Consider the following 12,480-nt stretch of genomic DNA (forward strand, 5'->3'; position numbering starts at 1 on the left):
GATCCAATTATACACATAAAATTTAATTTTAATTCATATGTATACATGAAACTTGAATTATGGTTTAATTATACACATTTAAAAAAATATATATATACATTTATTTATATATTGAATTAATATAATTATTTGTGTATGCAACATATGAACGTAAAATAGTGCTAGATTGATAATCTTATTATTGACTTGTAGAAATTGAATCAAAACAAAATTTTATGTATAAAATTATACAAAATTAATATTCATATACGACATTATATACATTGAATCAAAATTTATATATAATAAATATAATATTACAAATTATGGAGGAGCACTTATGAGTAAGAGAATAAAAGTAATATAAAAGCGTTGATAAATAAAGTAATATTAAAGCCATCCAATGCTTTTATGGAGTAATGCTAACCACCAACACTGAATGACAGAAACAATATATAAATACATTTTATTGTCTCTATTACATCAATTGCGGGGATAGCTCAGTTGGGAGAGCGTCAGACTGAAGATCTGAAGGTCACGTGTTCGATCCACGTTCACCGCATGTTTTCTTAATTGTTTTTGGGCTCTCTTTTAATGGACTCGTTCTCTGCTTTTTCAGTGGAGCTATGCCCATCAAATAATTCTTCACATAGATATTTTCTTAAAAACATTTCGGTTAAATTATCATATTTGACTTTTCTGGATTAAATTAAAACTAATCCTATGTTGTAAAATTGTATGATACAATTATAGATCTTAGATGGAAGAACAAATATATGAATAAGACATAAGGAAAAGGTAATTGCTTATTTTAAACAAATTACACTCACTTTAATTCCAAATTAATTTGAATTAATTACTCATTTGAGTTATTATTTTGAAGTCAAGTTAATCTAAAATAAAATTTGAACTTAAATGATTTAAAATTCACCATTTTAATCAACACTTGTTTGTATGAATTTAAGTTATAGGAAAGACACGTATACCTCCACATACACGTGAAAGCGGGGAATGGTAAGGAGGGTCCGGGAGAGAAGAAGAGACAGCCTGCGAAATCCATGGCTCTTCCTATACATGGAAAGCGACAAGATGGACTGTCGGTGAGACCAAAACCAACCCAATGTGTGCTTATTAATCCAAACTCTCAAACTGTGCCTGCTATAAGAGAAAGTATTTGTTTGTGTTTCTAAAAATATATCAAACCAACAAGTCGTTAACCTAATTGCTGAAAGCAACCCAAAGGATGGATTAAGAAAAATTACACTCAAAGGTAAGCAGTGCCATTTGCCATTGCATTTCAACTTTTAATAGAAGTTGAGAAAAGCCTAAAAATACTGACACATTATCTTGCATATTTGACACTACCTTGAAAACATAAAAACCTTTTGTTTACACATTGTGATGTTTTAAACTGTTTGTTTTTTTTCATGTTCCTGTGTAAGTAAGGTTTAGAAAATTATCAAGTGGCCTGCTTGCACAATAAATAATATATATACGAGGGAACAACTTGCTTATTACACTTTCTTTATCTTCATTTCTAGCTTTAGATCTAAACTCCCAACTCATGTCTTTATCCTTCTTGTTGACCAGAAAAGGCAACTCTTCAGGGTCTGTTCTCTTCTTTCTTTTTCCTGTTTTTGTGGGAGCTATGGGGTTGGTGGGTGTCCAAGGAGATGGGAATGGAGAAATGGCTTTGTCTTTGGGTAGTAAAAACAAGTACAAAAGAATGGATTCTGAACTATCTGATGATTTCGAAGATGATGCCTCACATCATCACCATCAATTGGGAAGGAAGAAAAGTACCAGGAAATATGTTCTTGCTTGTGCCATCTTTGCATCTCTCAACAATGTGCTTCTTGGCTATGGTAAGTTTTTCTTTTCTCTCTTCATCTCTCATATTTTATATTTACTTTGGTTGTTTCTGGAGTTATGACTGCTATTATTATTATTATTTCTATGTGGGAATGGTTGAATTTTGATACTTCTTAGTATTTTTTTTTCTTTGTTGACCTGAATGAATTTAGCAGGAAAAGAATGGCTAATTCAAATCCTTGGGTTTTAGCATTATAAAGTTCATTGATACTGTAGAACCAAAAAATATAGGCATAAAAAATTAGCAATATTTTCTGATCTTGCCAGTAATAATATTTGATTGTTAAGCATCAAGCCTATAATCAATTGACAAGCCAAACTTTAATGTGAATAACAGAACTTCACTGTAATTAATCTCCTTGGGATGCTTAAAATTCACCATTTTGGCTCAAAATCTTAGTTAGAAATCACCACTTTTCAAACACATTTCAAATAAGAATTTCTTTTCTATGTGCAGATGTAGGTGTTATGAGTGGAGCAATTATATTTATACAGGAAGACCTGAAGATAACTGAGGTGCAAGAAGAAGTTCTTGTTGGGATTTTGAGCATCATTTCACTGTTAGGTAGCTTAGCTGGTGGAAGGACATCAGATGTTATAGGTAGAAAGTGGACAATGGCCTTTGCTGCTATTGTATTTCAAATTGGTGCAGCTATAATGACACTTGCATCGTCATTCGAAGTACTAATGATCGGACGAGTTTTGGCCGGGGTCGGTATAGGGTTTGGGGTCATGATTGCTCCAGTCTATATTGCCGAGATATCGCCTACTGTTGATAGAGGCTCTCTTACATCCTTCCCTGAGATTTTCATAAATCTAGGAATTTTGCTTGGTTATGTTTCAAATTATGCATTTTCTGGTCTTTCAGTACATACAAACTGGAGGGTAATGCTAGCTGTTGGAATTTTGCCTTCAGTCTTCATAGGATTCGCACTTTTCATCATCCCTGAATCACCAAGGTGGTTGGTCATGCAGAACCGAGTCGAAGAAGCAAGATCAGTGCTGTTAAAAACAAATGAAAATGACAAAGAGGTAGAAGAGAGGCTGTCTGAAATAGTACATGCAGCTGGAATTTCTAATGGAGAGAAGAATGAAGAGAAAGCTGTATGGCGTGAACTATTAAGCCCTTCCCCTTCACTTCGTCGGATGCTGATCACTGGCTTCGGAATCCAGTGTTTCCAACAAATCACTGGAATAGATGCAACTGTGTATTACAGCCCTGAAATCTTCCATGATGCTGGAATTGTGAACAAGTCTAAGCTGCTTGCTGCAACAGTTGCCGTGGGTGTCACGAAAACTGCATTTATATTGATAGCTACATTCCTTGTTGATAGAGTTGGGAGGAAGCCCTTGCTCTATGTGAGCACAATTGGAATGACGGTCTGTTTGTTTACCTTAAGCATTAGCCTCGCCATATTGGGGAAAGGGCAGCTTGGGATAGCAATGGCACTATTGTGTGTTTGTGGGAATGTAGCATTTTTTTCAGTGGGAATGGGTCCGGTTTGCTGGATAGTGACATCTGAAATCTTCCCTTTGAGATTGCGGGCTCAAGCGTCTGCACTTGGGGCTGTAGGTAACAGGGTATGCAGCGGCTTCGTTGCCATGTCATTCCTGTCTCTCGCTCGTACAATAACGGTAGGAGGAACCTTTTTCCTGTTTTCACTGTTTTCAGCTCTTTCGGTTGCCTTTGTTTACAAACTTGTTCCGGAGACGAAGGGAAAATCATTGGAACAGATTGAGTTGCTTTTTCAAAATCACAATGAATGGGATGGAAGTGAAATGGAGCTAGGAGATGCTCAGCATCTAGTACACAAAGCCTGAGTAATTAGGGATTCTTAAGTGTATTTCTCAAGGTGGAATCTTAACAATTTATTTTTTTTAATGGTTCAATGACTGAAGTGGAACAGGTAATTAACCACAATATCAAAATTCATATCATTAAACAAATAAACATAATCCCTCAACATCTATATCTTTTTTCAATTTGGTCATTTTTAAAGTTAAATTTAATTATTTATCCTTTCAAAAAAATTAAATAAATCTTTTAATAGAAATATTGACTAAAACATTAATTTTTTAATCATATTGGTGTAGTAACTTGCATGACAGTTCTTATGTACTTTCATACTAACCTAACAATGATTGACTTATATATTATGTCAAAAAATAATTTTAAAAAATATATAAAAAATTAGTATAGAGTACACGTGAGTTATTATTTGAACTATCATGTTAAAAATTTAACATTTTAGTTAATATTTTTGTTAAATAAATAACAATTTAACTCTTTTAGAATGCATAATTGTTAAATTCTACTTTTTTTTAAAGAATTATAATCAAATTAACTAAAAAACTTAATTGACAAAAAATATAAACATTAAATATTAAATTAAGAAAAAAACTTTTTGCTTAAAATCTAAAATATCTTGAAGGGTATTTCACCTATATTTAATTATTAAATTAATCATAATATTTTGAATGGTGATTAAGTTGCACTTTTGATGATATTTTATCATTTTAAATAGTTAATTATATTGCAATAATAACAGGTAATACATATGTTTATATCACCCAACCCCAACCAACTCCCTCTTCCCTCTCTGGATCCGAATATAACGATGTATCTCGAGCAAAAATAGCTCAAAGCCAGCAACCCTGACCCACACCCACACACTGCCATAGAAGTCCACCAACGTAACAGGAGCTTTTAGGATTTTCCATTTGAACGTCAATGGAGTCCTTCGATGCGATGAACAATGACGGAGGAGAAGACATTAATTCCTCATCTCGCCCTTTCGATGACGATGCCTACATGGGCTATGATTCCTCCTCTTTCCCTCCTCCTCCAACTGGACAAGCTTTCCCTCCCCATGATCTCACCTCTGATACTGCTCACCACGTTCCTCACAATCTCAATCGCAGTTACAGTAATAACCTTGCTTATATTGCCACCACCACCAACAACATCCATACTAACAATAATAATATCGACCCTCCCTCCCCAGATGTTTATGGATCTTTCAGGGCGTCTGCCATGGATGATAGTGGTATCGGTGGTGATGGTCATGGCGATGATGGGTTTTTTGCCTCTGAAGGGCCCGTGTTGCCTCCGCCTGATGAGATGCGTGAGGAAAGCTTCGCTCGACGTGAATGGCGCCGGTTTGTTTCCTTTTACCTTCTTCCTTGGGGCATTTCTTATACTTGTGAGCATGACTTGTTTGTCATTGTTGATTAATGTTTTAAATTGCTGTGGATACACAGCCAAAACGCCATTCATCTGGAGGAAAAGGAGAAAAGAGAGAGGGCGATGCGAGATCAGATAATTGCTGAAGCAGAAGAATACAAACGATCTTTTTACGAGAAAAGGGATCAAAATTGTGAAACGAATAAGGCTAACAACAGAGAAAGAGAGAAGGTACAAACCGGCATTTGTGATGTTTCTCTTTGCTTGTTTACAAGGCTGAAGTAAATCAAATTTTGTACTGTTGAATGCTGATGCAGCTATACATGGCTAATCAAGAAAAGTTCCACAAAGAATCCCACCTGCACTACTGGAAAGCGATTGCTGAGATCATTCCTCGTGAGGTGGCTACCATTGAGAAGAAGAGAGGAAGAAAAGATCCTGATAAAACCCCTTCGGTTTTTGTGATTCAAGGTCCAAAGCCTGGCAAGCTTACTGATCTTTCCAGGATGAGACAAATTCTCCTGAAGCTCAAACAGAACCCTCCACCTCATATGATGCCTCCACCCAAAGATGAAAAAGCTGGAAAAGACGGGAAAGATGGAAAGGAGGCCAAGAATGGGAAAGGCTCTACTCCAGCAGATTCTGGTGGAGAAAATAAACCTGCGGCAGCAGGGAAAGATGCTGCTGCTAATGGTGGCCCTGTACAACCAAAACCAGAGACTTCAGCTTCAGCTGAGGCTGATAACAAAGTCAAACCCGATCCTGATTCTTCCAAGTGATGTCAAATCTTAATTGATTTTCGTCCTCCTTTTGAATTTATGACTTGCTTGCTTTAATTATTTATTTATTTTTTAAAGTTTCGGCTAGCTATTCACAGTGGAGAATAAGAGCAGAGACCTTGGATGGATTTCAAGTATGCAACATGAGATTGTAGACAGACATATTTTCCTTCTCATAAGATATGATGATGCTGAAACTTGATCGAGGAAAGTTAGGACATTAACGATCATTTGGCAACTGTTTTTAAGTATTTCATTCACCTGTCCAAGTTCTTGTCTTGCCTGTGCAACTGTACACCTATTTTTCCATCACAAGTTTTTAGTTGAAGTACTTGGATGATTGTTTCTTTCCTTGTAAGCCTTCAATGAAAAGGTAGACAGTGTTATTTCTCGCAGCAAAAGGCTTATTGAGAAAATGGACTGGTTTCAACATCTTAAACTTTGCTTAGTAGAGTGGGATGAAAAGAAAATTAGAAAGATGAAAAATTAAAAGAAGGGTAATTTACAAAAATAGTCACTTTTGTTTGCCTCAGGTTACATTTTAGTCACTTATGTTTAAAATGTTACGTTTTAGTTACTTATGTTATTATTTTGTTACGAAGTGATCACTCTACCGTTAAGTTCCGTTATCTCTCTAACGGTAATCCTAGGTGACAGTCCAACTAGATTCTAGGTGCCAACTTGGATTTCTAAATGGGATGAAAATAGAGTTTTAATTAAAAAATTTAATTAATTAAAAATTTCAAACTTAAACCTTAACTAAAAAAACTGTTCATCTCCTCTTTTTAATTTTCCTTCTATCTCTTATTTTTTTTCAATAGTTTTTTTTCATTTGACTGGAAAAATTATTATTAAAATCAAAATAGTTGAAATCAGCAATAAGAAAGAATAATCTAGAATACCCATAAAGAGATTGTGAACATACAAATTGATTCAGATTAGAAAAAATTTAATTGAACAACCAATTATTTAAGAACTGTGAAAAAACTAGAAAATAAATAATTAGGAACAATAACAGTGAAAGTAACAGCTTTTTTCTGAAAATTTTAAAATTAGGTTGAATGAAACATGTTCATGAAAACATGTTTCTGGCTGTATTTTATGATATGTCTACTGACGCGAAATAAAATACATGTTTACAAACAATTTCGAAAAGTAGAAGAAAATATCAAGAATTTTAATTTAGGGTTTTCATTAAACAATAAAAAATCTAATCTTTTGCTTTTCAGTATTGAATAAAAGAGATAGAGGGATTCAAAGAAGACATACTCGAACCCTCCATTGAATCCATCTTTATGAAGCAGTCAATTTGATTTTAACTATTTTGATTTCAATAATAGTTTTTCTAGTCAAATGAGAAAAAAAAACCCATTGAAAAAAAAGAAGAGGTAGAAGAAAAATTAAAAAGAGGAGATGAACAGTTTTTTTAGTTAAGGTTTAGGTTTAAAAAATATAATTAATTAAAATTTTTAATTAAAAATCTATTTTTATCCCATTTAGAAATCCAAGTTGGCACTTAAAATTTAGTTGGACTGCCACGTAGGATTACCGTTAGAGAGATAACGGAACTTAACGGTAGAGTGATCACTTCGTAACAAAATAATAACATAAGTGACTAAAACGTAACATTTCAAACATAAGTGACAAAAATATAATCAGAGACAAACAAAAGTGACTATTTTTGTAGATTACCCTTAAAAGAATGGAAAACATAATAATAAATAGAAAAGAAAATATCAAGATTATTTCAATAGAATTTAGTGGATATTGTAAATTTATATAATTTTACTATTGTAATAGAAATATTTGGATAACTAATTTATATCCCTAACAATTTAACCATACTTTTTTTTTTTTTTGAAATGTATTTAGTGCAAAAAGGTCGGAGCCATTGATGCGGCATTAATGAGCAATCTCTTTGGTTGCTGAGGTTCAACATGGCATGGGCTATCTCTCAACCTCTACCTTCTTGCTTAGCATACGCATCCACATGTTCATATTCAGGTGGGAGTTAATCTGAATGTAGTAAGTCAGGTCAACCCTTAGTTTTCATCGTAGATTACAGAACAAACCTTTTTGTACTTGGAATGGATTATTCAATGAAAAGCTTGGTTTGGGAAGAAAATGGAGTACTCAGCTCTCTCTTTTATTACATATTACCCATATTTCCTTCCAATATACTTCATTATTTCTCTTCACTCTTCCATTCCTTATTGTTGTTTTGGGACAAACATCACCTAAAATTACACGAAATAGTAACGTTGATATTGACTTAGTTCACTCAGACATGAAACAAGGTAGTTTTTGATCTCTCAAGGTTTTGGTAAATGATTGAGCCCTGCTAATATCTTAAGCATTGTTTCACACTTTTAAAGCGCAAGAGCGAGCTAGCACAAAGGCTTGCTCATCTCACAATTTTATTTGTCTACTGTGTCACATATGTTTATGTAACAGTATTGCATTTTGGATCAAAATAAGTGACGGAAACAAGATTTCTCCTGACCCCAAAAAAAAAACCAACATTAAAATTTAAAGGTTACTCTAGAAATTAGAGTATTGTGAAATTTTGACAAATTTTATTTTGGTTGCTGATAAATCATAAAAGTAACACTTTCTAATCCCATACTTAGCATACTTTTGGATGATTTATCATATAATTGAGTGGATTAGATGCTCTTAATCCTTTAATTTCATGTTTTATACTCAGGAGAGCATAGGGGAACGAAAGGAGCAGAAAACGGGCCAAAAAGGGACCAAATGGGTTGATTGAAGGACCCGCACGACTAAGAAAAATTCCATACGGGTAGAGCACACGCTCGTGTGAGCCACACGGGCTGGCCACACGCCCATGTAGTAGCTCGTGTCAATATCACTCCAAGTTACCCAAATACGCAGAAAAAGTCAATTTTTAGGGTTTCTGAGTAGTGTAAAGTCTATAAATACATACCAGAGGAAGACCTAAGGGGACACGCAGAGGAGAACACAGGAATTACTCGAAGAACGCTAACGGATTCAGCTCGGAAGCAGGATCTCCTTCAAGACTGAAGATCTCCCTCCAATTTCTCTCTCGAAGTTTTTGGGTTTCTTTATGTTTTGTTGTTTTCCTATTTTTGAGATGTTTTCCTATTATTTAATATTCTGAATTTAATGATAAATACTTATTCTTGTTCTTAATTATGTTTTCTTAATTCTTATTTTAATATTTTCAGGATATTAATTCAAGTTGATGTGCTTATTCAGTGGAGCAAAAGTCCCTGTTTAAGTGTAGATCTACCATAATTAAGCGGAGTTGCATGCAACCCTAGAAATAAGGCGATATAAATTTGCCGAATTAGAGTCAAATCTAATAAGAGAATCCATAGATCGAGTTAATACGACAATAGGGGTTTTAATTAGAAAGATATTTCAATTAATCAACCTAGAGTCAGTTGTTTTTAGTCTCGAAAGAGATATTAACATAATTTAGGGATTTCTACAGATCAAAACAAGTGAATAAATAGTTAGATTCAGAATCGGAATAATAAGTGAAGTCTAGGTGGATTCTTCATTGGGTATTATATTTATTATTGATTTATTCGATTATTCTCTTCACTCTCTGTCGCGTTCATTAGCTAATTAGTTTAGTTAAATTTAGATTAAAACAAATCCTTTTTATTTTAGGCTCAATAATAGAAAGATAGTTAATACTAGTACTTTTTGTCCTTGTGGATACGGTACTCTGGACTCACCATGACTATACTACCATTCGATAGGTGCGCTCGCCTTAATTAATCGTGATAGTAGTCTAGTTTAGTGGTTCATAAAATGATCATCAGTTGCAGATATGGGATGTATTCCATTTCTTTTTGCATCTTTTGTTTCTTGATTTCATTATTTCCCCTGTTCTTCGATATTTTTATATCTGTAATCCACACAATATGTTAAACTAAAAAGTTTGTTTTGCAGGAAGGTTAGCCCCACGGCCTGCTACTCACGCACCATCGAGCAAAGCTCCTTCAAGCCTCATATTTTCGTTTCAAATTAAAGATTCTGCTCGCGATAGTTTATTTAGTTTTATTACCAATATTTTTTAAATAGGATGGATGATTAAATCGGTCAACTCACCAATTTATTGGTTTGATCGGTTTGATTAAAAATTTAAAAGAAATAAAAATTTGTTAAAGATCTCAATTCAATCGGTTTATCTGTTGGTTCAATCGACTTTTTAGCCAGTTCAACTAGTTTGTATCAATTCTTAGTCTAACAGGTTCAAAACCACTTTTTGGATCGATTCCCTAGTCGGTTCCCGATTCTACTGGCCGGTCCGATTCAAACAGCATTAATTACTATAGCAACGAAATTGAATACCGTAACAATGAAATAAAACCAAAGATGATGTACATGTTTAGATCTAATCACAACAATATCGATGAGGTAAATTAAGATGAGAAAAGTGAATTATCATTGATAAGGACATTAAATAAAATGCATATATAAAATAAATTAATAAAATTATATTTATATTAAAATATAAATTAGTAATTCTAAAAATTTATAAATTCATAAATTAGCCCTATTTTGTATTAATTATTATTTACAAAATTTCTTGTTTTAATTAATTATTCATTACAATAATAAAATATATGTCTAAGAATTTATTATACAATATACAATAATAAAAATATTTTTAGTAGATAAAATAGTAGGTAAGTCCTATCACATATGTAAACAAGAGCTGATTGAAGGATCACGACATACATGAAATTTTAAAATAAAAATTTTAAACGAGCAAGGACAGTTCTGCCTGCACAATTTGCCTAAACAATTTAGATAGAAGGAAAAAAAATCTAAGGTTAAAATTGAAAAAAAAAATGTATGCTAGTGAAAAAATGTTAGGTAAATAATATTATTATTTGTAAATTATCATTTTGATCGTTTAACTAAAAAAGTTACAATTTAGTCATTGAATTATTCGAAAGTTTTCATTTAAATTACTGAACTGTTCAAAAAAAATTTATTAAAGTCGCTAAGCTGTTAAGTTTTTTTTTTAAAGTACCGCTAGTAAGCTCAAAGCGATGATTTGACAATTAGTACAGTGAATTAGTATCCATCGACGAGTAGAATAACATACCTTAGATTCAAGTTGATTTGATAATTAGTGTCTGACATAAAAGAAAAAAGTTGTTTGAATTTTGGTTAGCAGTTTGAATACCTTTTTTTCCCTGAGTTTTCAAACTTCGACGAACCTTGATTCATTTTTTTAGGTGGAATTTAGGTTGACAACTTATTCTTATTGTTGGGATCGATCCGATTAAGCAATAAGTAAAAAATAGCGGAATAAATTGAGAAATTGAACACACAAATTTAACGTGGAAAAACCCCTCCAAAGAGGATAAAAAACCACGGGCAAAGATAATTTTATTATAATGGCAAAAGATCGAAAAGTACAAAAGATGGAGAAAAAAACTAAACCTCGAAAACCCGAAAACAAAGAGCCCTCAAAACGTAAACACAAAATTCTCTAAATGTGTTATGAGTTCTAATCTCTAATGGGTGTATTTTTTAATGTTGTAAAAGAGCCTATTTATAGGCTAAATTCATAGGACAAATAATAATAAAATAATCTAGACTAATCAGAGTTTGATTGAAACAAATAAACAGAGTTTAACTAGAAGATTATTTCTCAAATTTGACTAAAATAAGAGTCATACTTAACAAATCTCCACCTTGACTCATATTTTCACAACGCCATCTTTGCCAAAGCCCACCACGGGCCTATCTTGAACTATGTAGGGAATGAACTGAGTCGAATCTATACTTAGAAACTGGAAGACTTCTAGCCTTCGACTTGTACATTACCAAATCAAAACTAACCCGGGTCTAATTTTCATGAACACGGTGTCCTAACTTTTCAAAACTTGCATCCAAAAGAGAACCTATTTTCAACAAGACGGTCATACCTTTTTCCCTCCTATGACCAAGTTGTCTCTGCTCCAAATGAGTTGACTTCGACTTCGTAACGGAATAGAGACGTCCAATTTCATCGGTCACTATAAAACCTTCTAGAATATCAAGATTGTCATTTTTTTTTACCTTTTAACAAAATAAGAGCTCTGTACAAGCCCAATTTTGGGCCCAAATAACAACAAATATCCCCTAACCCAATTTACCCAAAACACTAACCCAACCCAAACACAAAACCAAAGGAGAAAGAACTCTAGCCTAATCAGCACTGTCCCATCACCACTTGCCTCTACCGCCTCTGACTCCCACCGCCCCAGTCATGTCAACAGTGCAAATGGCCTCTGCTCCACCGCCCATTTTCTAGCAAAGAAAAGACAATGTAAAAAAGGATTTGTAATGGCTATATAAAGCCGAATCCAAAACCATTTGAAGGTTCAGCATTTTTTGTGAAAATAAAAAACAAATATCACTCGATTCAAGCAGAGAATCTCTAGCAATATAAAACAACAAAAACAGTCCAAACAGAGTAGAAAGCTAAACAGTCGAAGGTGATTCATCCTCATCTTCTTTCTTTTTCTTTCTTTTTAACCAATTTTGCCTGCATATACATATACATTTTTAAAATAAAAAATATAAAATTTCTTACCATTTTTCATCTCCGGCCACCGTGCACAGTGGTCGGCACGGCAAACGGCACGGTGGCGACCGGCCTGCACCTCGTCG

General features: G+C 33.5%; 2 protein-coding genes and 1 non-coding gene across 4 annotated transcripts; all 3 read left to right on the forward strand.

Annotated features, from left to right (window-relative positions):
* Positions 1-468: 468 nt before the first annotated feature.
* TRNAF-GAA (transfer RNA phenylalanine (anticodon GAA)) lies at positions 469-541 on the forward strand. Its single transcript has one exon. It is a non-coding gene; the product is annotated as a tRNA-Phe (tRNA).
* A 558-nt stretch (positions 542-1,099) lies between these two features.
* Positions 1,100-3,780, forward strand: LOC108474861 (probable polyol transporter 4). Of its 2 annotated transcripts, XM_053025485.1 has the most exons (3): positions 1,100-1,249; positions 1,570-1,844; positions 2,309-3,780. In XM_053025485.1, the coding sequence occupies exons 2-3, from the start codon at positions 1,628-1,630 to the stop codon at positions 3,670-3,672; spliced, it is 1,581 nt and encodes a 526-aa protein (XP_052881445.1). In that variant the 5' UTR covers positions 1,100-1,249; positions 1,570-1,627; the 3' UTR covers positions 3,673-3,780. The 2 variants fall into 2 exon arrangements, with proteins under 2 accessions (XP_052881445.1, XP_017632379.1); XM_017776890.2 differs by lacking the exon at positions 1,100-1,249 and having other exon boundaries at positions 1,298-1,844.
* A 613-nt stretch (positions 3,781-4,393) lies between these two features.
* Positions 4,394-6,375, forward strand: LOC108474862 (clathrin light chain 1-like). The gene is made up of 4 exons (XM_053025486.1): positions 4,394-5,010; positions 5,113-5,266; positions 5,353-5,810; positions 5,893-6,375. The coding sequence occupies exons 1-4, from the start codon at positions 4,583-4,585 to the stop codon at positions 5,900-5,902; spliced, it is 1,050 nt and encodes a 349-aa protein (XP_052881446.1). The 5' UTR covers positions 4,394-4,582; the 3' UTR covers positions 5,903-6,375.
* Positions 6,376-12,480: the final 6,105 nt, after the last annotated feature.

The sequence above is a fragment of the Gossypium arboreum genome, chromosome 3 (genome assembly GCF_025698485.1).
Source record: "Gossypium arboreum isolate Shixiya-1 chromosome 3, ASM2569848v2, whole genome shotgun sequence".
NCBI lineage: Eukaryota > Viridiplantae > Streptophyta > Magnoliopsida > Malvales > Malvaceae > Gossypium > Gossypium arboreum.

What these genes read in the sequence shown, in the direction of transcription:
- LOC108474862 (XM_053025486.1), top strand. Translation starts at nt 4,583, where the DNA reads ATGGAGTCCTTCGATGCGATGAACAATGACGGAGGAGAAGACATTAAT. An exon ending in GCTCGACGTGAATGGCGCCG is followed by an intron (nt 5,011 to 5,112) that starts GTTTGTTTCCTT and finishes GTGGATACACAG; the next exon opens with CCAAAACGCCATTCATCTGG. An exon ending in ACAACAGAGAAAGAGAGAAG is followed by an intron (nt 5,267 to 5,352) that starts GTACAAACCGGC and finishes ATGCTGATGCAG; the next exon opens with CTATACATGGCTAATCAAGA.
- LOC108474861 (XM_017776890.2), top strand. Translation starts at nt 1,544, where the DNA reads ATGTCTTTATCCTTCTTGTTGACCAGAAAAGGCAACTCTTCAGGGTCT. An exon ending in CAATGTGCTTCTTGGCTATG is followed by an intron (nt 1,845 to 2,308) that starts GTAAGTTTTTCT and finishes TTCTATGTGCAG; the next exon opens with ATGTAGGTGTTATGAGTGGA.